The sequence below is a fragment of the Xenopus laevis genome, chromosome 9_10S, assembly GCF_017654675.1.
Source record: "Xenopus laevis strain J_2021 chromosome 9_10S, Xenopus_laevis_v10.1, whole genome shotgun sequence".
NCBI classification, from domain to species: domain Eukaryota; kingdom Metazoa; phylum Chordata; class Amphibia; order Anura; family Pipidae; genus Xenopus; species Xenopus laevis.
The window spans coordinates 103180227-103208116 of record NC_054388.1 but is presented as its reverse complement, the minus strand read 5'-3'; the positions used below and the strand labels follow the sequence as shown (position 1 = coordinate 103208116).

Sequence of the window (27890 nt, the reverse complement as noted above, 5' to 3'; positions counted from 1 at the left end):
TACACAATAGCCAAACAGTGTTTATTAAGCCTTTTTAAGTGATCTATTCCGTCTCAATATGGACAACAACAAAACTGTTATAATATCAACAAAATATAAAGTAACCAATGTTCTGTATTTTACTCGGCGGGGCATCGGCTGTGAATACAGCTGTGCATTAAAATAAATATGTATTTCTTTCCATGCACACCCTGAACCGGTCTTGGATCCTTTAGTAACGGAAAGGGTTCAAATGGGTCTCTGGGTAAATACAGTCAATTATTCTCTCTTAAAGGTGTATAACAATCCTTTAATAAAACTATTCTTTTTAGGCAACTTGCCATGGTGCCTGCAACCGGCAATACAGTTGAGAAGATTATCAATGGCCACATAATAAATGTTATAGAAAGACCCATTTGTTCCTTGTTCAGGGTTGTTTGCAATCTCTCAGGTACAGGCCAGAAGAAATGAGCAAGACCAAATAACACATGCAATACACTGCTACGTGACCTTAAAGTGTATCTTTCACAGCTCAATGGCTTTACCCACTGGAGGTGCGGGCTCTCTAGTTGGGGGGGGGAAACATTTTTTTGGCAGAAAGTGCCCCTACGGATGGCCATGTTGGAGCAGATACTCATTATGCAATGCATCACACCCATGAATAGAAGCTGCAGAATGCACTCATCATGTGCATGACCAACATGGCCACCCATACCAAGAGCTCTGTCCCAGCACAGGTGGCACAGCACACATTGGGGTATTACCTGTCAAAAATAACACAATTCTAGTCAACATGGACAACCAAAATTGGTCAACAATTCTCTGATTCAGCCAGAAAGGTTGAATATGCCCAATACCGTAACCACAGCTCCCCCTTCGAATCGGGTCCTGGGGGATGGAGCAACAGTTCGATATATTATAATAATAGTGATAATACACAAACCGAACGGAATATAGTTCAGTAACACTAACCAATTGTCTTCTCAACCATATAGAAAAATAGATATTAAGCCACATGTATAATTAGAAATCATTTGCCTATATTTATATGCTATAATCTTCTCCCACTCCATCACATTCACTCATGCTTTGTTGGAGCGAGGGAACTGGAGGTATAGGAATGGCCAATAGATGAGTGTGCCCAATGGTTATCAGAATATGCTCCAAGATGAATGGAAATAAATCTCTGTTGGATTACAAGTACAAAACACTGGTTTAGGAGGGATGGTGGGATATAACGTTAACAAAGATCATCAGGAAGGGGCCGGAGATAAGAGCGCATCACGTATGCAGAGTAACTCCATATGTACCATCTTCAAATCAGTTTGACATCAGTTGAAAAGCATTGACATGAAAGGAAGACTAAAATGGAATTAACCCTTCATTCAATGGCTAGGAAACAAAATAATAATAATAAAAAAAGACATGAAACCCGAATGAATTCCTGATAACATTTGAATGACCGCTTATAAATGGGTGCCAAACTATTTGGATGGGAAGAAAAACTGTGTCCCGCTTATTTTTAGTGCAAACCTCTATTCAAATCATGTGCCATTGCCCTAGTGTATGCTGTGAGTTTCCATTCAAGGGCTCACTCTATCCTTAATCTTGTTAGGAGGCTAATACCCAGACGAGGTCTGGCAATCTGTCGATTATGGCAAATGCCAGAGAGGCTGCTATAAGATGCCATAGACAGTCACTATTGGCCCTATAAAGAACTGTTTGGGCCTCGGTGTACTTGAAATGCCAGGGCCTATATTAAATCCTAATCTGGGTGTGCTTATATCCCCTGCTTCTAGTGCAAAATACATAAATGATCTCGAATGGCATTACATAAAATAAATCTAGGTTCTAATCAACTAATACATGCCACCCGTTGTATTTAAAAACTGAAATAAACCTGGATTGGCAGCACCCATTACAGAACAGTTCTATGCCTCGTGGTCTACAGCAGGCGAGCCAGACTCAATCATTTGCAAAATGTGCACAACTACAGGTTCCATTCTGTTTCGATGATGAGGTGTAATTCAGAACCAACTGAAGCTGCCAAGTGTGACAACCTAAAGATCACTTTTTCTGTGGGGAGCAGCCCAAAGTACTTCAGAAGCTGTAGAGCTGAGGTTGAAAGCCACAGAGCGATACAGTGTTAAAGGTTGTATAATGGAGGCTTTGGACCAATCCAAACAAACTTTATTTAAAGTGAATCCCTCTCTGCATTGATGCTTGATGTGCCCTGTGAGAGGATCGGATACACAGACTTGCATGGCAAGGTTTTAAAGACTCTAGCTTGGCACAATACTTTATCAACAAGGAGCAACAGTTTATTTGGCGTTTTAGAACAGGAATAAACCTCTTTTATAGAACCGCACACATGAATAGCCTCACGACAGATCATCTTCCTCATCATATGCGCACAGCCAAAAGATGGGTCCCAAGGCTCCTAACTGATAATCCTCCTGGTTGCCTGAAGTGAAGGGAAATCATTGTCTTCTAGGTGCAGTTTTTTATGGCTAGAAAGGTCCCTGGGGGCCAGAACTTGGCCACAGCTGGGGCAAACGGAATAGTCCAGATCAAGAGACTTTGAGTCCATTAACCATGCAGTTTTTTTGTTTTTCTTGGGCTTGTTCGAGCTGGGTTTTTCTTCCACATGGGATTCTTTATGCGCAGAGAGGAGCTCTTGCTGTTTTGTTGTGTCAGGCAGAAGAACCAACAGCTCATTGAAAATCAGCTTGAAGTTCTCTCTGAGTAACTGCCGACAGCTTTGGTAATACTCAGCAGCCGATATGAGGCCCTTCAGACACAAAGAGAGGAAATATCCATAAGCTATTTTGAGTAGTACAACATGCGGTCATTTAAAGGGCATGAAAAGTGCCAAAATGTAATAAACTGGGTCAACCGTTACCTGTCTGAACTTTCCAGAGAGCGATTTAAATTCGTTGAACTTCGATTCATCGCTGTCGAGGAAATCTTTTATAGAATTAATGAGGTGCATATTCCTCTGCTGAAAGTTCTCGGGTACAAGATAGGTCCGTGAGCAAAAAGATGGCCTGGGCAGAGGGAGAACAAGAGAATGCAATTTTTGAAGGGTTAAGTACACGCAGATGGTAAAGCATAAATGGAACATTAGCAGTGTTATATCAGAAACAGATCCCCAATTCTCTGATACTTACTGCTTAGCTGTCTTGTTCTGAGGTTCACTGGGAAGAGCAGTTGGAGGTAAATTATTAAATCCTGGTGGAGGCTTTCCAACAGACGATGAGAGGCCTGGAGGGGGCGCTAGTGGAGCGACTGTGACAACTGGAATGAAACCTAAAGAGAGGGAGTAAAAGTGCAGTGTGTGTGAGACACTTAGCATGTAATACATATATATATAGGAAGATATTCTTAATATCCATATTGCAAGCAGCGAATGCCATCCATCCCAAAGTATGCAGCCAGCCCACCTTACAAATTTGGTGAGGGTCAACTTGTTTCATTGAAAGCCCTGAAACCCAACCCTGGTTGCATTCAGCTGGCTACAGGACTAAATCTGCCCAGCCTCTCCAATGTTTCTCCATTTTGTCCCACTGCCTCTGCGATTTATAAAATGGCCTGTGACATGTGGTGTTAGGTGTGGGTATATAAATCATGACAGTATACCAAGCTGCGTCCATGTTGGGAAATAACAGGTTAGGCTCAGACACCACCATCATCTTCCTACCAATTTTATCTACGTCTGCACAAGAAAATGATCCAAAAACAAATCAAACCCAAAATAGGGGAACTATCACGAAAATTTTAGTTTAATATTAGCTTCAGCATACTGAAATAAGAAACTTTCTTAGTATGTGAAAGCTTCTATTCAATTTTTATTTTCGCAATAGTTCCCCTTAAAAGTCTTAGAAACCCTACAATACAAGACAGATGTCATACGGGTGATGTGATATATGGTTCCCATATGGTTAATTTGACTACCACCAAATACTTTTGGCTACCACAAATCTTTGGGGCCAGAGTTAATGGGCAAAAACTGTAATTGCTCATGGGCTACAGAATAAGGAAGAGAGGAGGATTAGCACAAGAATACTTTTCACTTCTATTCCCCAAATTACCTAATGACTAGAGGCGGATAAGGGGTGGCATATAAGGGTATAGTTGGCTCTGTGTGCAGAAAATATTGCATAATGAAACATTTATAGGGATGTGGGTGACCTGTCATTCTAATGCATAGATACAACTTTAACATTTAGCCAAAACAAACACGATGATTATAAATACTAATAGTAACCTTATTTATAGTAAACCTTCGTTATGTAGCAAAAGAAAAAACTTTGGTGCTGGCACTTAAAGGGGTTGTTTGCCTTTAAATTAACTTTTAGCATGATGGAAAGACTGATATACTGAGACAATTTGCAATTGGTTTTCATTTCATTTTTTATTATTTGTGGCTTTTGAGTTATTTAGCTTTTTATTCAGCAGCTCTCCAGTTTGCAATTTCAGCAATCTAATTGCTGGGGGGCCAGTGACCCATGCACTTATTTGCAAAAGAGACTGGAATATGAATAGGAAAAGGGCTGAATAGAAAGAGGAGTAATAAAAATAAATTTGTAGACTTACAGAGCATTTATTTTTTGGATGGGGTCAGTGACCCCCCATTTGAAAGTCAGAAGAAGAAAGCAAATAATTCAAAAACTATATAAAAAAAAAAGAAGACCAATTGAAAAGTTGCTTAGAATAAGTCATTCTATACCATTCTAAAAGTTAACTTAAAAGGTGAACCACCCCATTAATGGATTATAGGACTAGTGCTGTAAAGTCTATGTTTCCTGGGAGCAGGAGTTGGGAGAAAAACACACTTTCTCCCTTTTACAGAGATTTACCTGGGGGTGGCATCCTTAGCATGCTGCTCTTCATTAGAGCTGGAAATTCTTCTTCAGGCAGAGGGCACTGAGGCACAGAAACTGGACCTTTTTTTAGCTCAGTTGTTTCCTTAAACGTATTGCTCTTATCAAGCAGTTTCTTTTCGGGGAGCCCATTTGCCACAGTGTTGGATTTGTCGCTGAGGATGGAGTTAGCAGGTGGAGTTGGCGTGCGCTCAATCTCAGAGGCATTTTCTTTGAGGGAAGAGTTAGAGCTGGGAGGTTTGTCGTACACAGGTTGAGTGGCAGAAGACTGGTGTTGCTTTTCAGATCCCACTCTCTTCTTCTTGCTCACCTTTCCACACGACTGAGCTGTGGGCGATGATAAAAGTTTGGAGATGTCAAACATGGTTGGGGCACTCCGGAATTCCTGTGCGGTCATTCCAATGCCATCATCCTCATCGTCTGAAATGGAGGAAGGTTTTGAGATCTTTTTGCCTGCTGCTTTCCCATTGCCGGGAGGAGGATATTTTTTCACTGCCTTGTTTGGTGGTGCAATACTGGAACCTGCAGCCTTGGGCGCACTTTTTGAAGAGGCAGTGGCCCATGCAGATCCGACAGACGATAGTGGTTTGTTTGTATTAATTTTTGACACCAGGGCTGGAAAGTCCTCTTCTTGAAATTTATTGGATGACCTTGCCGATGCAGTGTAAGAGAGCCCAGCGGAGAACGCAGGCATGGAAGAGCTGGAAGATGAGGAGATAACGGAAGAAAGACTTGGAAAGTCCTCTTCCTTCGGCTTAGCAGCTGCAGGTTTTCTTGAGCTGTAAATGCAATGCATCAATGTTAGGTGTAAAACACAGTAAAGCAAAAGAAAGTAGCACTAAACCCATTAAAGGAACAGAAACCTCAAAAAATTAAAGTGCTTTAAAGTAATAAAAATATATTGCAGTGTTGCCCTGCACTGGTAAAACTGGTGTAATTGCTTCAGAAACACTACTTAATATTAGGGATGCACCGAATCCGGGATTTGGTTTGGGATTTGGCTTTTTTCAGCCGGATTCAAATTCGCCAGAATCCTTCTGCCAGGCCGAACTGAATCCTAATTTGTATTTCCCTCCCCATATTGGGGCGGGGAAGGAAGTTTCATGACTTTTTGTCACAAAACAAGGTAGTAAATGTTTTTCCCTTCCCACCCCTAATTTGCATATGCAAATTAGGATTCGGTTCAGTATTCGGACAAATCTTTCGCAAAGGATTCAGGGGTTTGGTCCAATACAAAATAATGGATTTGGTGCATCCGATCCCTATCAAAAACAAATGCTCTTTAAGGCTACACATTTATTGTTATTGCTACTTTCTATTACTCATCTCTGTATTCAGGCCTCTCCTATTTATATTCCAGTCATCCAAATCAATGTATGGTTGCTATGGTATTATGGACCCTAGCAACCAGATTGCAGAAACTGTAAACGGTAGAACTGCTGATCAAAAAGCTTAACTCAAAAACTAAAAATAATAAAAACCAAATGCAAATTGTCTCAGAATATCACTCTCTACATCATACTAAAAGTTAACTCAAAGTTGTACAAACCCCTTTGAAATAAATTCATAAGTGAATTGCTACTTTAAACAAAATTATTTTAGTCCAGCAAATATGATTTGTTACCTTAACAATGGTGCAGAGCCAATGGCAGGAAAGTCATCTGTATTTAAAACTCCATTAGTAGCATTCTGTGGTTTTCCATTCTCTTGTGGGCCCAGCGACACAGATTTCATTAGCATTTCTGCACCTAAATGCGAAAAAAATAAATACAGGAAAACTAAACACAGACATTTCTGGATGACCCTTGTAAGTCCCCAAAACGCTGTATACAAAAATGAATCCACCAATAATAATGAGATAGGATTCAATTCACCACCCAGTGTCCTATCCCATTGAATAAAACGAATCCAAGAAGATAAAACCCTTACCAAGAAATGCCATCAATTTAAAAATCCCTTACCTACTAGATCAGTTGTGGGTTTAGAGGATGCTTTTCCCTTACTTCCTTCCTCAAGATCTCGGGAGTGCTCTTGCCGGGACTTTGTGGTTTCGGGAATTTCTGGTGCAGGTTTTCTCCCCATCTCTTCTTGCCTCCTGGCAGCAACGGATGCTCGAACAGCTGCTGCAACCACTCTATCCTCCTCCTCCCTGAAAGAATCCCATAAGTGTTTGAATAATCTGGGCATGGTACTAATCAAATGATTTATTTAATATAGAGACGGAATATTTCTTCCTGCAGGGAATAAAGCTATATTATAACCTTTTATATCTCCAGCTTCCACGTTTGTTCTGCTGCTGAGCTCCACGAGCCGCCCCTCTTGCAGATCTGGCCTGTCTGTTATATCTGTCCACCTCTTCATAGTCCTCACCTCCTACAACCCCTGCAAGAAAGCCACATTGATTTTCAGTGGGAGACTGTCACCAGCTTTGTCGGACATACTTTTACTACTTTTATTTGATCTGAATGGTTAGTGGCAGGTCAGAAGATTGGGACATCAGATCGATTGTCTGATACAAGGGTAAAATCTACACGTCTACGAATGGTTAGTGGCAGGTCGGGAGATGGGGAAGTCCGATCGTGCGTTGATTCGTACAAACAGATCTTTGCGTCTATGCGCAGCTTAAAGGAAAACTATACCCCCAAAACGAATACTTAAGCAACAGATAGTTTATATCAAATTGAATGACATATTAAAGAATCTTACCAAACTGGAATATATATTTACATAAATATTGCCCTTTTACATCTCTTGCCTTGAACCACTATTTCGTGACTCTATCTGTGCTGCCTCAGAGATCACCTGACCAGAAATACTACAACTCTAACTGTAACAGGAAGAAGTGAGGAAGCAAAAGGCAGAACTCTGTCTGTTAATTGGCTCATGTGACCTTACATGTGGTTTGTATGTGTGCACAGTGAATCTTACGATCTCAGGGGGGCGGCCCTTATTTTTTAAAGGGGCAATTTTCTATTTATGATTACCCAATGGCACATACTACTAAAAAAGTATATTACATGAAGCAGGGTTTTACACATGAGCTGTTTTACTCAGTATCTTTTAATAGAGACCTACATTGTTTGGGGGTACAGTTTTCCTTTAAGTCTTAGGATAAAAATTAGACCATCTTGTGTAAATGTCATTACCCCTTTACCCACAAAAACCACTATATTCTATGCATCCGCCCATTGTCTTTCTTTCTTTTTTTTTTCCCCAAAACATTTTACGGAAAAGGACAGAAAATAAAAAGTTAGGGAAAGGGTAAGGAAAGAAGAAATTCTTAAACTATCTTTAATGGTATACAATAGGCAGTCTGTAATATCATCATTTGCTCATATACAATTATTCAAAGAGAATACCTTTTCTGTCCATTTTCGACTTTCTCATTTATTGTTCCATCTAAAGTAGAGCATCTAGTATGGTATTCATAATTCGATACAGTATTAACATAAAATTCTATTTTTTTTAAAAAAAAGATAACCACAGTTCCCATATTTTCCAGTATAATTTACTAGTGTTGTGTAATATGTATGTTCTCTCCTCCATCTTTCTGGTTTCCTTTGCCAACTCTTGCCATTCCTTGTATGACGGAGGTGTTGCCTTCCAGTGTCTCGGGATTAAAGATCTTGCTGCATTTAGCAAATGTAGTGTAAGTGCATCACTCAGTACACCATTTTTTCTGTTACTATATTCAGTAATATTAATGATATCACTATCTTTAATCTCAATATGTGTAATTTCTGCTATGGTTCGCAATATTTTGCCCCAATATTCCTTCAGAACATCGCATTTATCCCAAATATGTGCATGTGTGCCTATATCTATGTCGCCAACATTTGTCCAAACTCTTTGGAAATATTGTTTTTTAATTTAGCTGGAGTGTGGTGCCACCTATTTGCTAATTTATAGTTAATTTCCCTTATTCTTGCTGCCCTGGAAGATTTGTGTGTTGAAACTAAGATTTGGTCCCATATTAAAGATGAGATTGTAATATTCAAATTGTCGATATTGCTTTGTTTATATCATCTTTTCTCTCCAATAGATTTTCCCACTTTGTGTGTGGTCTATTCCAATCTACCGTCTTGTTTTTACATAGATAATGGTGTAACTGATGATAATTCCACTTATCCCTAATATGACATCCCCATTTCTCTTGGATATCCACCAAAGGTATTACTTTATTATTAATAACAGTCACTTATTCCTGTATTTCTTCCACTTAATTATCTATTAAAAAAGATGGCAGAGCTTCTTTCTAACACAATCACAAGCCTCCGCCTCCAGTCCCATCCCCCATTCAGACCTACTCCCTTCCACCTCGGCTTTCCAGTGTCAGACCTCCTCTATTCCTCAAACCTGCAAAGGGCAAGCATATGTATGTCGGTCAATCGGGATCCAGAGGAGACAGGACATACTGTACAGTAAGCCCCCTGTAATTACAGACAAAAAAGAATGGGGGGCAGAGAGGCTGAACATGGATGGAGTAGGGCTGATGGGTAACCACATTCCCAATTCACAATCTTAATGCATAGTGTAGGACAGTTTAAAGGGATACTGTCATAAGACAAAAATGTTTTTTTTTTCTCAAAATGCATGCAGATAATTCTGCACTGAAATCAATTTCTCAAAAGAGCAAACATTTTTTTTAGATTTAATTTTGAAATCTGACATGGGGATAGACATATTGTCAGTTTCCCAGCTGCCCCCAGTCATGTGACTTGTGCTCTGATAGACTTCAATCACTCTTTACTGCTGTACTGCAAGTTGGAGTGATATCAACCCTTCCCTTTCCTCCCCAGCAGCCTAACAACAGTACAATGGGAAGGTAACCAGATAGCAGCTCCCTAACACAAGATAACAGCTGCCTGGTAGATCTAAGAACAATGCTCAATAGTAAAATCCAGGTCCCACTGAGCCACATTCAGTTACATTGAGTAGGAGAAACAACAGCCTGCCAGAAAGCAGTTCCATCCTAAAGTGCTGGCTCTTTCTGAAAGCACATGACCAGGCAAAATGACCCGAGATGCACCTACACACCAATATTACAACTAAAAAAAACACACTTGCTGGTTCAGGAATGAAATTTTATATGCTGTGAGTGAATTATTTGCATTGTAAACTGTGTAATTTATAAATAAAAAAATCATACAAAATCATGACAGAATCCCTTTAAGAAAGCGGATGTGACTGCTTAAAGGAGAGGAACAGACTACTTCACCAAGCTGCTTCATATATTGCTTAGCCAGACCAATAAAGAAGAAATACCTGAAGAACCTTCAGCTCTGCGGTTGTGCCGGGGCGCATAGCTAAACTGGATATCAATTTGCCTGTTTTGCCTGGCTTCAGCCCGGTTCTTGCTATGACAAGCAGTCTTGTGGGCTTTGTAGTCTATTTCCGTAGGGAAAGCGTGAGTAAACTGCTCCGTGTTGCACCGACCCTCTTCACACAGAAAGTGACTCTCACGGAAATGCTCTTTAAGGAAGGTGTAATCACTGCAGGAGACATGGTATTCATTTTTAAGATTATTCACCAATCATCTGATGGATTTTAAAAATCACACTTACGTTGAGCTGTAAATCACATTTAAAGAGTCATTAACTATGCCAGCAGAACCATGTTTAATACAGGATGATCACTCATGATTCAGTCACAAGGTCAGTTGGGTAGAACTAAACATATAGTCAGCTGAGGGGAGGTGTTGCATGCCATTAAAGGAGAAGGAAATCTACCGAAGCAGTTTATTGCCAATAGATTAGCCACAATAGTACAAGCTATAACACTATATTTATTCTGTAGAATGCTTTACTATACTTGAGTAAACAGCTCTAGAAGCTCTCTTTGTTTGTTTAAGATAGCAGTTGCCATATTAGCTTGGTGTGACATCAATTCCTGCCTGAGTCTTTCCCTGCTCTCTCATAGCTCTGGGCTCAGATTAGGGAGGAGGGAAGGGGAGAGAGGAGCAAACTGAGCATGCTCAAGCCCTAGCCCTGGAGGTTTAAGTTAAAAACAGGAAGTCTGATACAGGACCCATGTGTACACAATAGAAGGAAAGATTCTTTTGACAGAGGACTCAGATCAGCATTACTTTGAGGGTTTACCAGTGTATTTATATAGCCCTTTCTGATCTTACTTAATTGTAACCTTTCCTTCTCCTTTAATGGCCCTTTTGGGCTAGGCATGTCATGCTCACCAAAGGCCTGGTAGCCTGACTGCTGAGAAACATGCAAACAAGGACACTGCTTCTCTATTATGCATAATTTTATTACATTTTCCTTTAACATTTACACACTATTCCTGACCTCCAAGCAAGAAAGGGAGAGGTGGAAACCTGATAGCGTAGCTTGAAATTTTCAATCAGCTTTCTTAGCAGGAGCTAGAAAAAATTACCTTTATAAGAAGGAAGAGAATTCAATTTGAAAATAAATCAAGAAAAATCTGGTAAATCGGTGTCATAAGGGACTTTATAATTTTTTTTGACAGCCAGTTTTTGCTTTCATTTAGGGTAAACAAAATGTATAAACACAAATGAAAAATTATCTTATGATTAAAAAGCTGTTGAAAAAAAACCCATCAATTAGATCTGCCTTATCTTAGGGATGCACCAAATCCAGGATTCAGCCTTTTTCAGCAGGATTCGGCCGAATGCTTCTGCCAGGCCAAATCAAATCTTAATTTGCATATGCAAATTAGGGACAGGGAGGGAAACCGCTTGACTTTTTGTCACAAAACAAGGAAGTAAAAAACGTTTTCCCGTCCCATATGCAAATTAGGATTCGGTTCAGTATTTGGCCGAATCATTCATGAAGGATTTAGGGGTTCTGCCGAATCCAAAATAGTGGATTCGGTGCATCCCTACCTTATCTGCATTCTACTACCGTAGATTGTCAGGTCCATGGTAAAAAGGCAGTTTCTTACATTGTATTATAGTTCATCTAAATGGGAGGAATAAAAACAGGCACAGCTGGTTTTGAAAATATAGGGAACCTTTGAAGTTATACAGGTATGGAACCTTTAATCCATAATGCTTGGGACCTGTGGTTTTCTGGATAATGGATCTTTCTGTAATTTGGATCTCCATACCTTACATCTCCTAGAAAATCATGTAAACATTAAATAAACCCAATAGGCTAGTTTTGCTTCCGATAAGGATTAATTATATCTTGGTTAGGATCAAGTACAAGCTACTGTTACAGAGAAAAAGGAAATCTTTTTTAAAAATTTGGATTATTTGGATAAAATGGAGCCTATTGGAGTCTACCTGTACAGCACAAAGAGTGTGTGGCATGCATGATGTTTGGGGAATTGCATCTCCCTTCCATCTGCACCTGGAGGAGGGAGGAAGAAGCTCCCTGAAACGTTGTGCATGCCACATATTGTTTGAACTGTATAACTAACAAATGGAAGATTTTAATGTAGGGGATGTAAAGCAGGAAGTAGTGTTCTGGCTGTTATGTTATACATCCAGTCACTCCACCCTTTTTACATTACATTTTTGGCTAACTATATAAGAAACACTTTTATTTTGCACAGCCTATTTACCCAGTTTTTATTTTAATACTGAAAAATTCCTTTAAAAAAAAACTTGCCCCAATCCCTGCAAATGCCTTGCCTGTAATCAACGTTTAATTGCCAATCAACAACCACGTACTCGTGCATGAAGCCGGTTCTTTTGTATTTTATAGTGCCTGGATGTCAGTTTTCCCAGAATACCTGCAAGATAAATACTAATCACAAACCTGTAATATTCCTGGGCACCTTCAGAGTCACAAAAATGACAAAAATAATGGTCCCTCCGCAGGTGTTTGAGCAGCTCATCATTGTCAAGGTAGCGCTCATCGCAGAACTTGCACAGCGGGTGTCCACGGTGGGATGTATCTTCAGGATCACCATGTATGCGATGCCGTGCCAGGTCCCTGCGTGAATACCACGTTCGTTCATATGTAAAGTTCTGGAAGTAGAACAAGGACACAAAGATGTAGGTGGGTAATGGTTAAATGAATACTGAAAATGACCGATAAGCATTTATATGGAATATTCTCTTAGACTGCACTAAGAGCAACACTTTACCTTTAGGTGTCTGACACAGAGTTTACAGCAGAACAGTTCATGGTGTTTCCGCATGTGCTGCTCCAGGTCAGCAAATGCATGAAACGGTCGCATGGAGGGGCACAGGGTGCATTCATGTTGCAGCAACTTCCTAAAGAAAAGAACACAAGTGGTGAGACCTACAGAATTTCAGTAAGATTGGACAGAAGCTAAACATACAATGTATTTTTGTTGTATAGATCTTATACCCTAAAATACATAATGTTCATGATGCTGCATGTGTCATCAAAGATTAGAGAAAGTAATTTCTAGGTACAACTTAAATACCATTCAATAGGCTGTGATCCAATACAAGGATTGGCAGGAGATTGGGCATAGCTACAGGTCTACTAGAAGTCTAATAGAAAACATTTGCAGATGAAGGAAAGGGACTTAATCATTCCTGGCACTATAAACTCCTCCTTATTTAGAATGCTGGAAAGCAAAGGCAGCACAGCTTGAGGGAAACGGCAAGAACATCCTTTTTGGCCTCTGGGCTTGCTGTTGCCATAGTTATACTAAGAATTTTCAGATGTATCCAAGCCAAGCAGCTTCATTGATTTACATTAGTACAAGTAAAGATGGAAAGGTTCTGTGAATAAGAAGCTTCGTCATTTACATAGTATAATATTTGTATACGTTCGGGAGAATAACAAAAATGGAAGAAATTGTTTTTTTTTTTAATACAGGTATAGAAACTAGGGATGCACCGATTTTGAATTCGGCTGAAAATCCTTTGCAAAAGGTTTGGCCGAACACCAAACCAAATCTTAATTAGCATATGCAAATTAGGAGTGGGAAGGGGGAAACTTTTTTACTTCCTTGTTTTGTGACAAAAAAGTCACAATTTCCCTCCCTGCCCCTAATTTGCATATGCAAATCAGCATTCAGTTTCGGTTCGGCCTTGCAGAAGGATTCAGCCGAATCCAAATCCTGCTAAACAAGTTCGAATCCTATACTGAATCAGGGATTCGTTGCATCCCTAATAGAAACGCTTATCCAAGATGTCATTTCTCATAGACTCCATTTAAACAATATTTTATTTTTTTAATTTCTTTTTTTTTCTCTGTAATAATAATAATAATAATAATAATAATAATAATAAAACAGTACCTTCTATTTGATACTGACCCAGATATAATCATTACTTATAGTATTCTAAATAATTCCAATGAATGATTAAATTATTTTTTAAGAGACTAGGAATATATAGTGAAACCTTGATTTTCAGTGCCCTGATTTTAAGTGCTCCTGCATTTTACATTTTGTATCCCAACAATTTATAATGCATTTCAATGGGTGCATTTCCCTGATTTCCCGGATTTTACATAAAACTTGTGTTCTGATGTACCCAAAAACTGCTTTATTCCCTCTATGAATGTTATTATTTGTGTAATAAAGAGGTTTAAAATACTAACCAGATGTATATTTTGCCATGATTCTGCCTGTAAATGGTCAATGAGTCTGCCCCTTATACAGTCCTGCACCAATCACTTATTGCTTTAGGTTGTGTAAGTGACTGACAGAGAGTCTTGCACATGTCCCCTATAGTGTAACATTAACCCTGCAATGTTTAAACCTTGTTATTAACACAGTAAATATTGTATCTCAAAGTAAAACTGACTCCTGTGTTTATATCCTTACAGTTACTTTAAAACATTTCCCTTTGGAAAGCAACACAAGCGTGAAAAATGTTTCAGGAACAAAACTTCCTGAAAACCTCTGACTAAAAGGAGAAGGAAAAATAGATTTTTGTACTTACCGTTAAATCCTTTTCTCTTGTCCTACATTGGGGGACACAGGCACCATGGGGATGAAGATCCTGTTGCTTGGAGAAAGGACACTAAAAGGTTAAAGTGGCTCCTCCTCCTCCTGCTCTGGGCTTCATCCCCGCCTACCTCCTCAATCCTCAGTTTTCTGACCGAAGAAGAGATGACGAGCCCTACCAATTGCCCATGTGAAGAGAAGGAGCACCTCCCCAATGCAAGCTAAGCACGGTATGAACCACCTGCTGTTTGAAATTGTTGGTATTTGAACAACAAAAATTATATAAGATATTACCTGATCAATATTAACATGAACTAATACAGGGAGGGAAGGCCTGTGTCCCCCAATGTAGGACAAGAGAAAAGGATTTAACGGTAAGTACAAAAATCTATTTTTCTCTTGCCTAGATTGGGGGACACAGGCACCATGGGGACGTCCCAAAGCTACCCATGAGGGCGGGATTTTGTACCCCTAGTGTTCAGGGAAATAACCACCTGCAACACTTTCCTGCCGAAGCTCGCTTGGCTGAGGCGAATGTATGCACCTTGTAGAATTTGGAAAAGGTGTGTGTGGATGACCACACTGCAGCCCTACAGACCTGTTCTGCTGAAGCCTGGAGAGGAACCACCCAAGAAGTGCTGAGTGAAGAAGTAGAATGAGCTGAACCCGGAAGGGTGTGGCCTTACCTCGTACCTCATAGGCCTTCAAGATTGTTGACCTAATCCATCTTGCATTGGAGGCCTTAGATGCCTTAAGGCTTTTCCGTGGTCCTTCTGGTAAGACAAAGAGGTTGTCTAGCTTCCTTCTACTCTTGGTAGCCCTGGTGTATGTTCTGAGAGAACGAACCACATCTACGTATGTAACTGTTCCAAATTTGTCTTTTGTTCAGGACAAAATGAAGGAACCAGCAGGTCCTGGTTAAGATGGAACTCCTTAGGAAGAAATCCAAGGTAGGTCTCAACACCGCCTTGTCCTTGTAAAAAATCAAAAATGGTGGACGACAAGATAGAGCTGCTAGTTTTGAAACTAGTCTAGCCAAAGTGATGGCTAATAGAAAACTACCTGAAGAGTCAGCAGAGTTAATGGAATTGAGCCAATGGCTCGAACGGTTGCTCCTGCAATACAGAAGGTACCATATTGAGATCCCAGGGAGGGATTGTATGACGGTATGGAGGTATCATCCTCAATGCTCCCTGTAGGAAGGTCTTGATGTTGGGCAGCATTGCAAGCTGCTGCTGCTGAAAAAGGATAGAGAAGGCCGATACCTGAACATTCAGTGAGCTGAGTGCCAGCCCTTATTTCTAAACCCTCCTGAAGGAATAACAATAGGCTACTTTCGTCCCAGCACTGTGGGTCTTTGGCTTTAGATTTACACCAGGATATGAATGTCCTCCATACCCTGTGGTAGATGCGTGCGAAGACGGGCTTTCTGGCCCTTAGTAAGGTCGGTATGGCCTTTTTTGGAACTCCTGATCTGGCTAGGATTATGGCTGCAAGTGTCATGCCGTTAAATCCAGCCATGGTGAACTCAGGTGGAGGATCAGTCCCTGAGATAACAGATCCATTCTGTCTGGAAGGTGGAATGGTGCGTCCACTGATGAACTTATGAGCTCTTCGAACCAAGTGTGGTGTGGCCAGTAGGGTGCCACTACAACTGTTTCTACCCTTCTTGATTACCCTTGGCAGAAGTGCCAGTGGTGGGAAGACATAGCTAGGTGAAACTGCCACGGAACCACCAGTGTGTCCATGCTAGGGCCAGAGGGTCATTGCTTCTTGTGAAGAACCTCGTAAGCTTGTTGTTGTACCTGGATGCCATTAAGTCTACTTCCGGAGTGCCCCACCTTGCCAGAATCAGTTGAAAAAACCTCTGGGTGTAGGCTCCACTCTCCCTGATCTAAGGTCTCTCGGCTGAGAAAATCTGCTATCCAGTTGTCCACTCCAGGGATACTGCGGAGATAGCTGGTAGGGCAGCTTGACTCCTTGTGCCTCCTTGGTGGTTGATGAAAGCCAACGCTGTCACATTGCCTGACTGTATTCTTACAGGTAGATCTTGAAGTCTGCCTGACCATTGGAGCAATGACAGGTAGATTGCTCTTAATTCCAGGATGTTGATGGGGAGTAGTTCTTTCTGTGACCAACGTCCCTGTACGGTTAGGTCTCCCAATACTTCTCCCCAACCTTGTAGACTGGCAACTGTTGTGATGACTGTCCACTGGTGATTGGGGAAGGGTTTTCCTGACGGAAGTGTTGTTGGTCAATGCCACCAACTGATAGAGGTTCAAACTAGATCTGATAGGGGAATCCTGCAGTTTAGGTTCGCTCAGTTCCTCCTCTGGTGTTGGAGTAAGGCTCTGCATGGCTCTGGTGTGGAGCTGCGCATATGGAATCGCAGGATGACACTATAGTCCCTAGCGCTCTCATGGCAACCTTAAAGGTACCTGATCCATTTTCTGCAGAGATGACAGGAGCCCCTGCATGGAGGTGATCTTGGATTGGGGAAGGAAGGCTCTTCCCAATGAAGAATCAAGCCCTAAATATTCTGTACTCTGGGAAGGTATGAATCGAGATTTTTGGAAGTTTATCTGCCAACCTAACAGCATTAGTGTCTGGAGATGAGTTGTGGCCAGTGCCATGGAACTGGCCTTTACAAGTTGGTCGTCCAGGTATGGTATGACACTCACTCCCTGCAGTCGCAGGTCCTCTAGAGCCGCAGCCATGACCTTTGTGAATAGCCTTTGCGCGGAGGATAGTCTGAAGGGGAGTGCCAGGGATTGCCAATGTTCTCCTGCCACTGAAAAGTGAAGGACCCAGTGGTGGTTGGGATGTATGGGGACATGCAGGTATGCATCTTTGATGTCGATCACCGCCCTGAAATCCTCTATGTCCAGGGACATTAGGACTGACTGGATGGATTCCATCTTGAAGTGGTGCTTCTTTACATGGTCGTTTAGTGCCTTTAGGTCTAGCACCAGGTGAAAAGATCCATAATTTTTGGGTACTATAAACAGGTTTAAGTAGAAACCGAAGCCCCTTTTACCCTTGAGGGAACGCCATTACTCCCGCGGAGGCAGTCAGGGTGTGTGGAACCACATGGAAAGCTGAGTGCCTGGGTTCTGTGGTAGGGAGCCTTGAGATGGAAAATCACCTCGGAGGTAGCTGAGCGAATTCTATGAGATAGAAATGATCTGTAGGACCCAGGGTTCCACTACCCTATGCCGTCACACCTCCCGAAAGTGACTTAAGCGTCCGCCAAAGGGTTTAGCTTTCAGGGGTGGGCACCTCCTCATGCGGAGGCTGTTTGTCCCGTGCGGGCTTAGGTGCTGCTCTGCTTCCTGACCAAGAAGTGCTCTGCCTTGACTGGAATCTGGGGCGGGTCGGAGCTTGTTGCTTTTCATGTTGGGACCTCTGGCTCTGTAGCTTGAGAATTTTCCTTCTCTGTTCAGCACCAAAAAGTTTTTTTTTTTTTTTTTTTTTTTTTCCGAGAATGGGAGACCAAGCAGAGACCACTTCAAGGTAAGATCTGTTGACCAGTTTTTTAGCCAAAGGAAACGTCTGGCTGCAATGGATTATGCCGAAGCCCTTGTGACGAGCTTAGCCGCGTCCAGGACTGCTACGCAAATTTATGTAGTTGTGTCCGCTATCGGAGCTAGAAAGAGGTATGTGGAGGGGTCTTCTGAGCCATGAGTTGGGCCACCTGTTCCACCCAAACTTCCATTGACCTGGATACCCATGGGGTGGCAATAATAGGTCGTAGAGTTCTGCCTGCTGCTGTAAAAATCGACTTGCAGAAACCCTCAAGACGTTTGTCGATAGGATCGTTAAAGGAAGCCGCATCGACTACTGGAATGGTGGTGGTCTTTGACAATTTAGAGACCGGTGGGTCCACTGCTGGGGGTGAAGACCAAGGTCTGTAAAGTAAAAGGATAAGTTTGAGTAAAGAGATGGAAAATTGGACTCTATGGTCTGGCGTTTTCCATTGTGCTTTAACAATGTCACCCAGCTGTTCATAGGCTGGAAAGACACAAGAAGACTTCTTTTGCCTCTTAAAAATGTTAGTGGTTCGCTCTGCTAAAGGTGGGGTGTGCCTGAATCAGGCTCTCGACCTCTCATTGTGATCTAGGGGTATCCTGATCCTATTCATCTGCGGATAGGATCTGTCCCTCTTCCCAATGCCTCTTCCTGTTCATCAGGCAAAACTGGTGGGGAAAGGGGAGGTCGCTTTGTGGCCGACTGCCGAGTGACCGGTCTGTGAGGCTCTGTAGATAGATGCTGTAGGACCTTATCTAGAGTCTCTGGAACTCTGGCTAGGTTTTGTAGACCCGCTAGAGATAGAGCGTACACCAATTCAGAATCCAAGCTCGTTTGATTAGCCGTAGCTGTCGCAGAGCTGGCTGGTAGGGCTGTGTGGGATTGTAATTGTGCAGTGACTGCTGCAGTCTTACAGGCTTCACATATTGGCTCAGCCAAAACACTAGCAAATTTAGGTCTGCAAGTAGCCCATGCCAAATACTAAATTGCATTGGTGGTACATGCAGTTGCCTGCTTGGGAAGGGACTGGTCATCTGCCCTGCCTGCATGGCTATACTATGTAGTGCAACCCAGTAAGTAAGATATTGGGGAATATTAGGAGAGTCCAGAGGAGTGAACCACTTCTCCCTTAGAGTGCGATCTGTGGAGACAGAGGGAAGTAGTGAAAAACCCCACAGTAGGTCCCATAGAGAGAGGGAAGTGTTAATCCCCTAGAGAAAGAGTAAGGGAAGTGTAACTACCTATTCACCAAGGTAGGAAGGAATGGTGCCTTGTTCTTCTCTGTGAGAGACAGTGAGGCTGGAAACGCTCAGTACTGGAGAGAGAGATGCGGACCCAAAATGGCCGCCAGAGAGGTTTCCCGGGCTTTGGTATAGTACCTTAGTAAGATGGCGCCCGTGAGGCGCGTGTGCAGCGACTCGTGCACAATGAAATAGACGCAGCGCCAGATGGTGGCGCGAAAGGTCGCTGGGAATGGCACTGAGTTACCAATGAGGGGACTACTTTTAGTGCTGTTGTCCCATTATGATCTACATATATAAAAGCATTGTTAGAATTCTGTTCCATGGAAAATATTACTTAATATTGATTCATGAGAAAATGTATATTGTAACCTTAACATAAATATCAAATAAAAAGCATGAAACAGGAGGGTGATTTAGACAAACTGTGTGTTGACAGTGTCTTTATATCTTCTGATGACCAGCTAAAGGTCTACTGGTAGATCCCATCTACCTTTTGGACATCCCTGGCCTAGGGAAATCTTTGTCAGAGAATAGCAGTCTGTGAGAGAATAGCAGTGAAAGTGAAACTAAATGCCTAGGAAAATCTGTGTGAGAGAGTAGCAGTGAAAGTGAAACTAAATGCCTTTCTGCAGAGCTGACAGGCAGCATGTAATGGGGGGAGGGAGGAGGGAATTGACTTACCTCCTCGTGCCAGCCAGGAATGCTCAATAAAAGACATACCCTCCGTCGTGGCTACTGGTGCAGCCTCCGGAGAGCGGGAACCAGTGCCCAGGGTAGTGTGGGGGGGAGCTCCCCAGCCTGCAGCCTCCGTAGAGCGGGAAGGCTATAGAGCATCTTCAGATCAGAAGTCCTTGGCTGGAGGGGTTCTGGAAGAGAAACACTGACCCCTAGTAGTGGCATGATACTGAATAAATCTGTACCATTGCTCCCAGCCACGAAGTGTCCATCCTCCTTCTGAGGACACTAAAGAAAACTGAGGATTGAGGAGGTAGGCGGGGATGAAGCCCAGAGCAGGAGGAGGAGGAGCCACTTTAACCTTTTAGTGTCCTTTCTCCAAGCAACAGGATCTTCATCCCCATGGTGCCTGTGTCCCCCAATCTAGGCAAGAGAAAGCTGTTTAGCTCTTGTGGTTGCCAAACATTAGGCCGGTGCTCCTATCAGCAGAAAACTGCACCGGCACGGGGTTATTCTAGTGAGCACCACGGGGCGATACTCTTCTGGCTTCTTCTTTCGTCATATTTCCCTGGGCAGACGCATGCGCAGTAGAATGAAAAAATAATATTAAAAATAGGAAAGTACCCCGTCTGTAACGATTCAATTAATGTCTAGCAATAGATTAAATCCCTTGAATTAGGATAAGTGATTAATTTAAATTAAATTGCAATGTGTGCCTGATCAATTAATTAATCAACCAATTAATTCTCCAACCAATTCATGAATATTAAATATAAAGTGCCAATTAGTGCATCTATACAATAGGTGTTACCCAATTAATAACCTTCAGTTCATAAACAATTCATGATTGAGCTCAAATAAATTAAGTTAAAAATGACCAAAGTTCATTTAAAAAGAGCAATTAGTTTGGACAAGATGCTTATAATTAAACGAGTTGATGTTCTAAAAAAACCAAATTAAACTAGAATGATGAAGTGCCAGGCATTTAAATATCCATTACTAGAAAAATAAATGAATTCAAAAAGATCTAAATAGATTTAAGATATGACCAGATTAGGTAAGGGCTAAACAAAATGCTAAAGTCTTGCAGAAAAGAGAGAGGATATAATGAAAAACAAGAAGGTGGAGCTGTCCCAAAACTAGCTGCCTATTATTTTCTAAGGCTGGGACACCACAAAGGAGAAGGCAGGACAGGGTAACCGAGACTGTGGCCTTGTATTTGCCCTGATCTTAATAGAGGCTATGTTAAACCTAATAAGCCACAAATCACCGGCCCCTTAAAATGGAAAGAAGAATGGATAACATGTGAAGTCGACGGTAGCAACAATGAATAAGTCCGGCCCAATTAAAAAATAAACCAAAGAAAAAGTATTAAAAACCAGAGTTAATAGCGACTCGCCAACGTGCCTTTCGCTTAATAGCTTTCTCAAGGCAAAAAAAAGAATGAAAAAGCCAACTCTTTAGTCGGCTTTTCACTCTAATGCACATGTGCAGCCGCGCAAAGAAAGAAGAAGCAGGAAGAGGATCGCTCACTGGAATAACCCCGGGCTGGTGCAGGGTTTTGGGTAAGTAAATACATTCACTTGGGGGTGCCTAACATTTGGCATCCCCAAGAGCTAAACGACTTTCCTTCTCCTTTAAAGGTGAAGGAAAAATAAAATCCCTGTGGGATGCTAGTTGATTCTAGGCTTATTATGATTCTCCCCTTATTAAAAAAACAAATTAACTTATACAATTGCCCAGAGTACTTTATGCTGGGCACTATTCTGCCAATTGAGTGCTGTTCCAGGAGAGGAGGTGAGCAACATGAATTACTGTGGGCTGGCTTCTCTTTTTCCTTCTCCTTTAAAAGAGTTGTTGGTGATTCTGTGATAAAATACATACTGTACTGTCCCTCAGTGTAATATTGTCGGAAAAAAAGTGTGTTTGTAATTAGCAGCAGACAAGCAGGGGAACCAATCATGTAATGAACAATATGCTTGTACCTGAACTGTGAAAACAATTTTCCATCTTCAAAGTAAATGTCGTATTTCTTCTCATACTGCATCTGCTGAAAAGGGAGGCTTGTAAATGGAGCCAGTTTATTCACAAACACCACCTAGAAAGAAAACATTGAAGAAAAAAACTGTATTAGAAGATGTAAAAATCAAAGGTAAAAATCAGAGGGCCTGAAACTGGCACACCATTTAAAGGATAAGAAAACCTTTAAAATAAGTGAATGGAACAGTGATGATAGTGCTAGTCTAAGCACTTTTCTAATTTAGATCATTTATTTTGCTTTTATTCCAAGATATTAAGAGATACATGTACTGTTAATATGAATGGATTTTGTTACAACACCACCTGCTGGTCATTTTCTGACCAGTCTGACCACCAAGTAGTCAAGGAAGTTGTCAGGAGAAGCAGAGAGGCTGCTCTGATTCTGGTTAGGAAATAAAACTATTCTCAAATCTTTAATAGGAGAAACATCAGAGCAGCCTCTTTCTTTCGCCTAACAACTTGGTGGTCAGACTGGTGGGAGACTGACCAGCAGGTGGCGCTGTTGTAACAAACTTCATTCATATTAATAGTACATGTATCCCTTAATATCTTGGAATAAAAACAAAATAAATAATGAATGTACATTGCAACATTTCGTAGAATAGCCCATTCATCAATTTTACATTCACTTATTTTAAAGGTTTACTTGTTCTTTATAGCACAACAGTTTGATTTGCTAAACAGATGTACACGAGTAGATGGCCTTCACATGTTACTTGATTTGCCAGCAAATCTAATCATTTTCACGGTCTTTGCTTTAAAAATAGCCTGTTAAATTTTCCATTGCCTTCCATATTAGGCAATTAATCATTCTCATAGCCTTTGCCACTGGTGAGCCAAGGAATTCCTTTATAGCACACATTATCCTCATTGTTAAAGTAATATTGAGCTAAATGGTTATGCACAATGCTGGGCCAAACTGAATAATCGGATGTGCTGACAATCAATACAGCTGGATTACATCAGCTCAGCACCGAATAAAGCCTTTGTGGTTGTAGTTGTTGGGCTGAACAAAAAGCACACAGTCAATGGTTGGGCACCTGGACCTCTAAACTATATTTAAATATAGCATTAACTGGAAAGTTACTAGCCAACCTGGAGGCAGATGGTGCTGCACTTCTGTAATCAACCAGTGGGACAACTAATCAGATCAGTGGAATCTGATACATTTCACAAGATTTAATTGTGTATCCTTTAAAGGGGACCTGTCATCCAGACATAAAAAGATGTGTAATAAAAGTCCATTTCAAATTAAATCTAAAATTCTTTTTTTTTTTATTAAAAGCATTCATAGCTATTGTAAACTTTAAAATTAAATCATATATTTTAGTATGATGTAGAGAGGGATATAGCGAGACAGTTTGCAATTGGGTTTTTTATTATTTGTGGTTATTATTTAGCTTTTTATTCAGTTTGCAATTTCAGCCATCTGGTTGCTAGTGGCCAAAATACCCCAGCAACCATGCATTGATTTGAATACGAGGCTGCAATATGAATAGGAGAGGTCTGAATAGAAAGATGTGTAATAAAAAGTAGCAATAACAATAAATGTGTAGCCTTAGAGCATTTGTTTTTAGATGGGGGCCAATGACACCATTTGAAAGCTGGAAAGATTCAGAAGAAGGCAAATAATTCAAAAACTGTAAAAAAAAAAAAAAATGAAGACCAATTGAAAAGTTGCTTAGAATTGGCCATTCTATAACATGCTAAAGGTTAATTTGAAGGTGAACCACTCCTTTAAAAATCTCAGCTGTCAATCAAATATTGCCTGTCCCTCCTCTATGCCTTAGGCAATTACTTTCACTTTCTATTCAGCACTTACAGACAAGTGTAAACTGACAAAGGCTGCCATTCTGAAAGGGGGACATGGATTTGGGGTTGGTATATTTTTGGAAGCTACAAATGTAATATACCCCATTAACCAGCATGGATTTCTTACTTGAATAGCCTTCAAAAACACCACCTCAGAAACGGAATTAAAATAAAAGTAATACATATTTTACTGCCAAAAGGACTCCATTTATGAGTCAACAGAAGAATGCTGACAGGTTACGGCAAGGTGAAGCCACATATGCATCTTTGTCCCTCAGTGATTAGATCAGCATGACATCTTTACAAGGATGACATACACTGAATAGTTTTATAGTTAAAGGGGAAGTAAAGTGTAAAATAGAATAAGGCTAGAAATGCTGTATTTTGTATACTAAACATAAACATGAACTTACTGCACCACAAGCCTAATCAAACAAATGATTTATGCTTTCAAAGTTGGCAACAGGGGGTCACCATCTTGTAACTTTGTTAAACGTCTTTGAAAGACCAAGACTTTGCACATGCTCAGTGTGGTCTGGGCTGCTTAGGGATCATCATAAATTATCAAAACAGCACAAGTCAAATAATATCTGCCAGAAGCCGATACAACAAGACTGATTAATAATCAGAATATACAGACTGCACTGGTCCCGAGTTGTCATGTAATCTAATGAGGATTTTATAGTTTTTGTATTGTTTAATACAAACTTTCTCCAACTCTGCAGAACCAGTAAAATAATCCTCCAAATAGAATCCCAGTTTATCTGTTTAAATCTGGCTCCATGATCTCTGCAGCTGGAGTTGGAAACAGTAAAGGGGATGTAAAGGCAAAAATAAAATCCAATACAAATCTCTACACAATCGCCGACTGCTCTACAGGGAAACAAACAAAGCTGCTTGAGTTCTGCATGGCTGGGAAGTAAGGCGTGGGCTCCCCCTGCTGTTCATAAGTATGATTGTTTCCCTGCAGAGCAGTTAGGGACCGTCCGACAATTCCTATCCACAGCAGTAAATGAAGGGAGAATTTCACTGCATACAGTCAGGTTTCTTATAAAAACAGTACACATTTTTTAATTGAAGTATATTGGAGATAGGTTTCTTTTTCATTAAAGTAAAAATTGGATTTTTTTTGCCTTTACATGCCCTTTTAATCGGGTTGAAAAAAACAAAGTCCATCAAGTTTAACCTTCCAAATGAAACCCAGCATCCATACACACACCCTATACCCTCACATAAACTATATATACTCATACACTAACTATAGAGTTTAGTATCACAATACCCTTGGATATTATACCTGTTCAAGAAATCATCCAGGCCACTCTTAAAATAATTAACAGAATCAACCATCAAAACAACAGGTTTTCAAATTTTTGTAACCCACCCATCAACACCACACATGTGAAAAGTTTGGAAAAGGCATATCCCTTCTCCCAAGCTGACGAATCATATCACTAGTCTGTTCAAAGTGTGTCGAGATAATAATGCACCAAGGAAAACGCTGTTATTCCATATTAGAAAAGGAACTTAAGGGGGAAAAAAGTACAGAACATTGTTATAATTGTGTTTATGTTCATTAAAGGAACAGTAACACCAAAAAATTTAAGTGTTTTAAAGTAATGAAAATATCATGTACTGTTGCCCTGCACTGGTAAAACTGATCTCAAAAATGTCCTTTGAATGGCTGCCCCCATTGCTACACAGCAGATTATTTATATAAACTATAGTAGTGTTTCTTAGGCAAGCACAGCAGTTTTACCAGTGCTCCTCTTTATAGACACCTAAAAAACCAAATCAGAATGGGGTACTTTGTGCCGAGTACGGCCAGTCTTTTGCCCTCCCATATATCACCTGCCCTATTCTGGGAAGGCAGTCAAGCAAAATAAAACTTTAATTACACTATATAATTATATTTAATCTTGTTTCATCAGTCTGGGAATTCATAATTATAGCAAGCAGACAGGAGCCATTTTGTGGACAAAAGGGATACTGTCATGGAAAAACATGTTTTTTCCAAAACACATCAGTTAATAGTGCTGCTGCAGCAGAATTCTGCACTGAAATTCATTTCTCAAACAGATTTTTTATATTCAATTTTGAAATCTGACATGGGGCTAGACATTTTGTCAGTTTCCCAGCTGCCCCAGTCATGTGACTTGTGCCTGCACTTTAGGATGGAAATACTTTCTGGCAGGCTGTCATTTCTCCACTTAATGTAACTGAATGTGTCTCAGTGGGACTTGGCTTTTACTATTTAGTGCTGTTCTTCAGGCAGCTGTTATCTTGTGTTAGGGAGCTGCTATCTCGTTACCTTCCCATTGTTCTGTTGTAAGGCTGCTGGGGGGGGGGTGATATCACTCCAACTTGCAGTACAGCAGTAAAGAGTGATTGAAGTTTATCAGAGCACAAGTCACATGACTGGAGGCAGCTGGGAAATTGACAAAATGTCTAGCCCCATGTCAGATTTCAAAACTGAATATAACGAAATCTGAATTCTGCTGGAGTAGCACTATTAACTGATGCGTTTTGAAAAAAAACATGTTTTCCCATGACAGTATCCCTTTAAGTCAAGCCTTACATCATCTCCGAATCGTTTGTGCACCAGAATAGGGGACCTGATGTCCATCCCCCATGTCCTGGCTACACAATTAAATGGAGAAGAGAATGGGGGGAATGTGTGAAAAGCAGTGGCATCTAGGAAGTGCTGAATGGAAAGTGAAAGTAATTGTCTGCCCCGCCAATATGCCTACAATATTTGATTGACAGCTGAGATTTTTAAATGAGCTTACAGCAGCTATGAATGCTTTAATAAAAAATAGAAATTGGATTTCATGTTTAATTTGAAAAGGACTTTCATGATACAGATTTTTGTGTCTGGGTGACAGGTCCACTTTAAAGGAACAGTAACACCAAAAAAATTAAAGTGTTTTAAAGTAATGAAAATATCATGTAGTGTTGCCCTGCACTGGTAAAATTGATCTGTTTGCTTCAGAAACACTAATATAGTTCATATAAACAAGCTGCTGTGTAGCAATGGCAGAAATTAAAAAAAAGGTCTATATGGCACAGGTTAAATAGTGGATAACAGATAACACCATTATGTTCTACAGAGCTTATCTGTTATCTGCTGTGCAAACTTAGCCTTTTCTTCTTTGAATGGCTGCCCCCATTCCTACAAAGCAGTTTATTTATTATATACTATAGTAGTGTTTCTGAAGCAAACTCCCCAGGTTTACCAGTGCAGGGCAACACTGCATTTTATTTTTTATTACTTTAAAAACACTTGTTTTTTGTTGTTACTGTTCCTTTAAGTGACTAGAATCACAGTTTTTACTAAACTCTATAGTTAGTATAGATATGGGTATATATAATTTATGTGAAAGTAGGGAGGGGGGGGTGTGTATGGATGCTGGGTTTTCATTTGGAGGGGTTGAACTTGATGGACTTAAGTCTTTTTTCAACCCGATTTAACTATGTAACTGGGTACCACCCAGTGGGGGGCATTTATCAACACTGGGCATGGGTAGTAACCCATGGCAACCAATCAGATTGCTGCATTCATTGTTCTACTTACAGCTGGCTTCAAAAAGCTAATCACTGATTGGCGGCTATAGGTAACTGGCCATGGGCAAATTTGCTGAGCGTCGATAAATGAGCCCCTGTGACTCCACCTTTCATCCCCCTTTATTGAGCTAAAACTCACCTTATCCAATTCTTCCCTGCAAACAGCGCAGTACTTCTGCTCGCACAGAACCCTCATTTTTGTCGAACATCGGTAACAGACCGGGTGATCACATTTTCCCACCGCGTAAAGGTCCATGTCTTGACAACAGACCACACAACTTTTCTCCGAGTCCATTCTTTTCCCTGCCTTGGA

The 27890-nt window shown here is 40.8% G+C and overlaps 1 protein-coding gene across 1 annotated transcript; it reads right to left on the bottom strand.

Moving 5' to 3' along the window:
* Positions 1-27890, bottom strand: znf598.S (zinc finger protein 598 S homeolog). The gene is given in 12 exon segments (NM_001095762.1): positions 1-2770; positions 2882-3026; positions 3150-3288; positions 4839-5641; positions 6487-6610; positions 6824-7011; positions 7124-7244; positions 10128-10354; positions 12599-12810; positions 12930-13059; positions 22147-22259; positions 27717-27890. Coding segments are annotated over 12 exon segments (2709 nt in total). The 5' UTR covers positions 27873-27890; the 3' UTR covers positions 1-2419.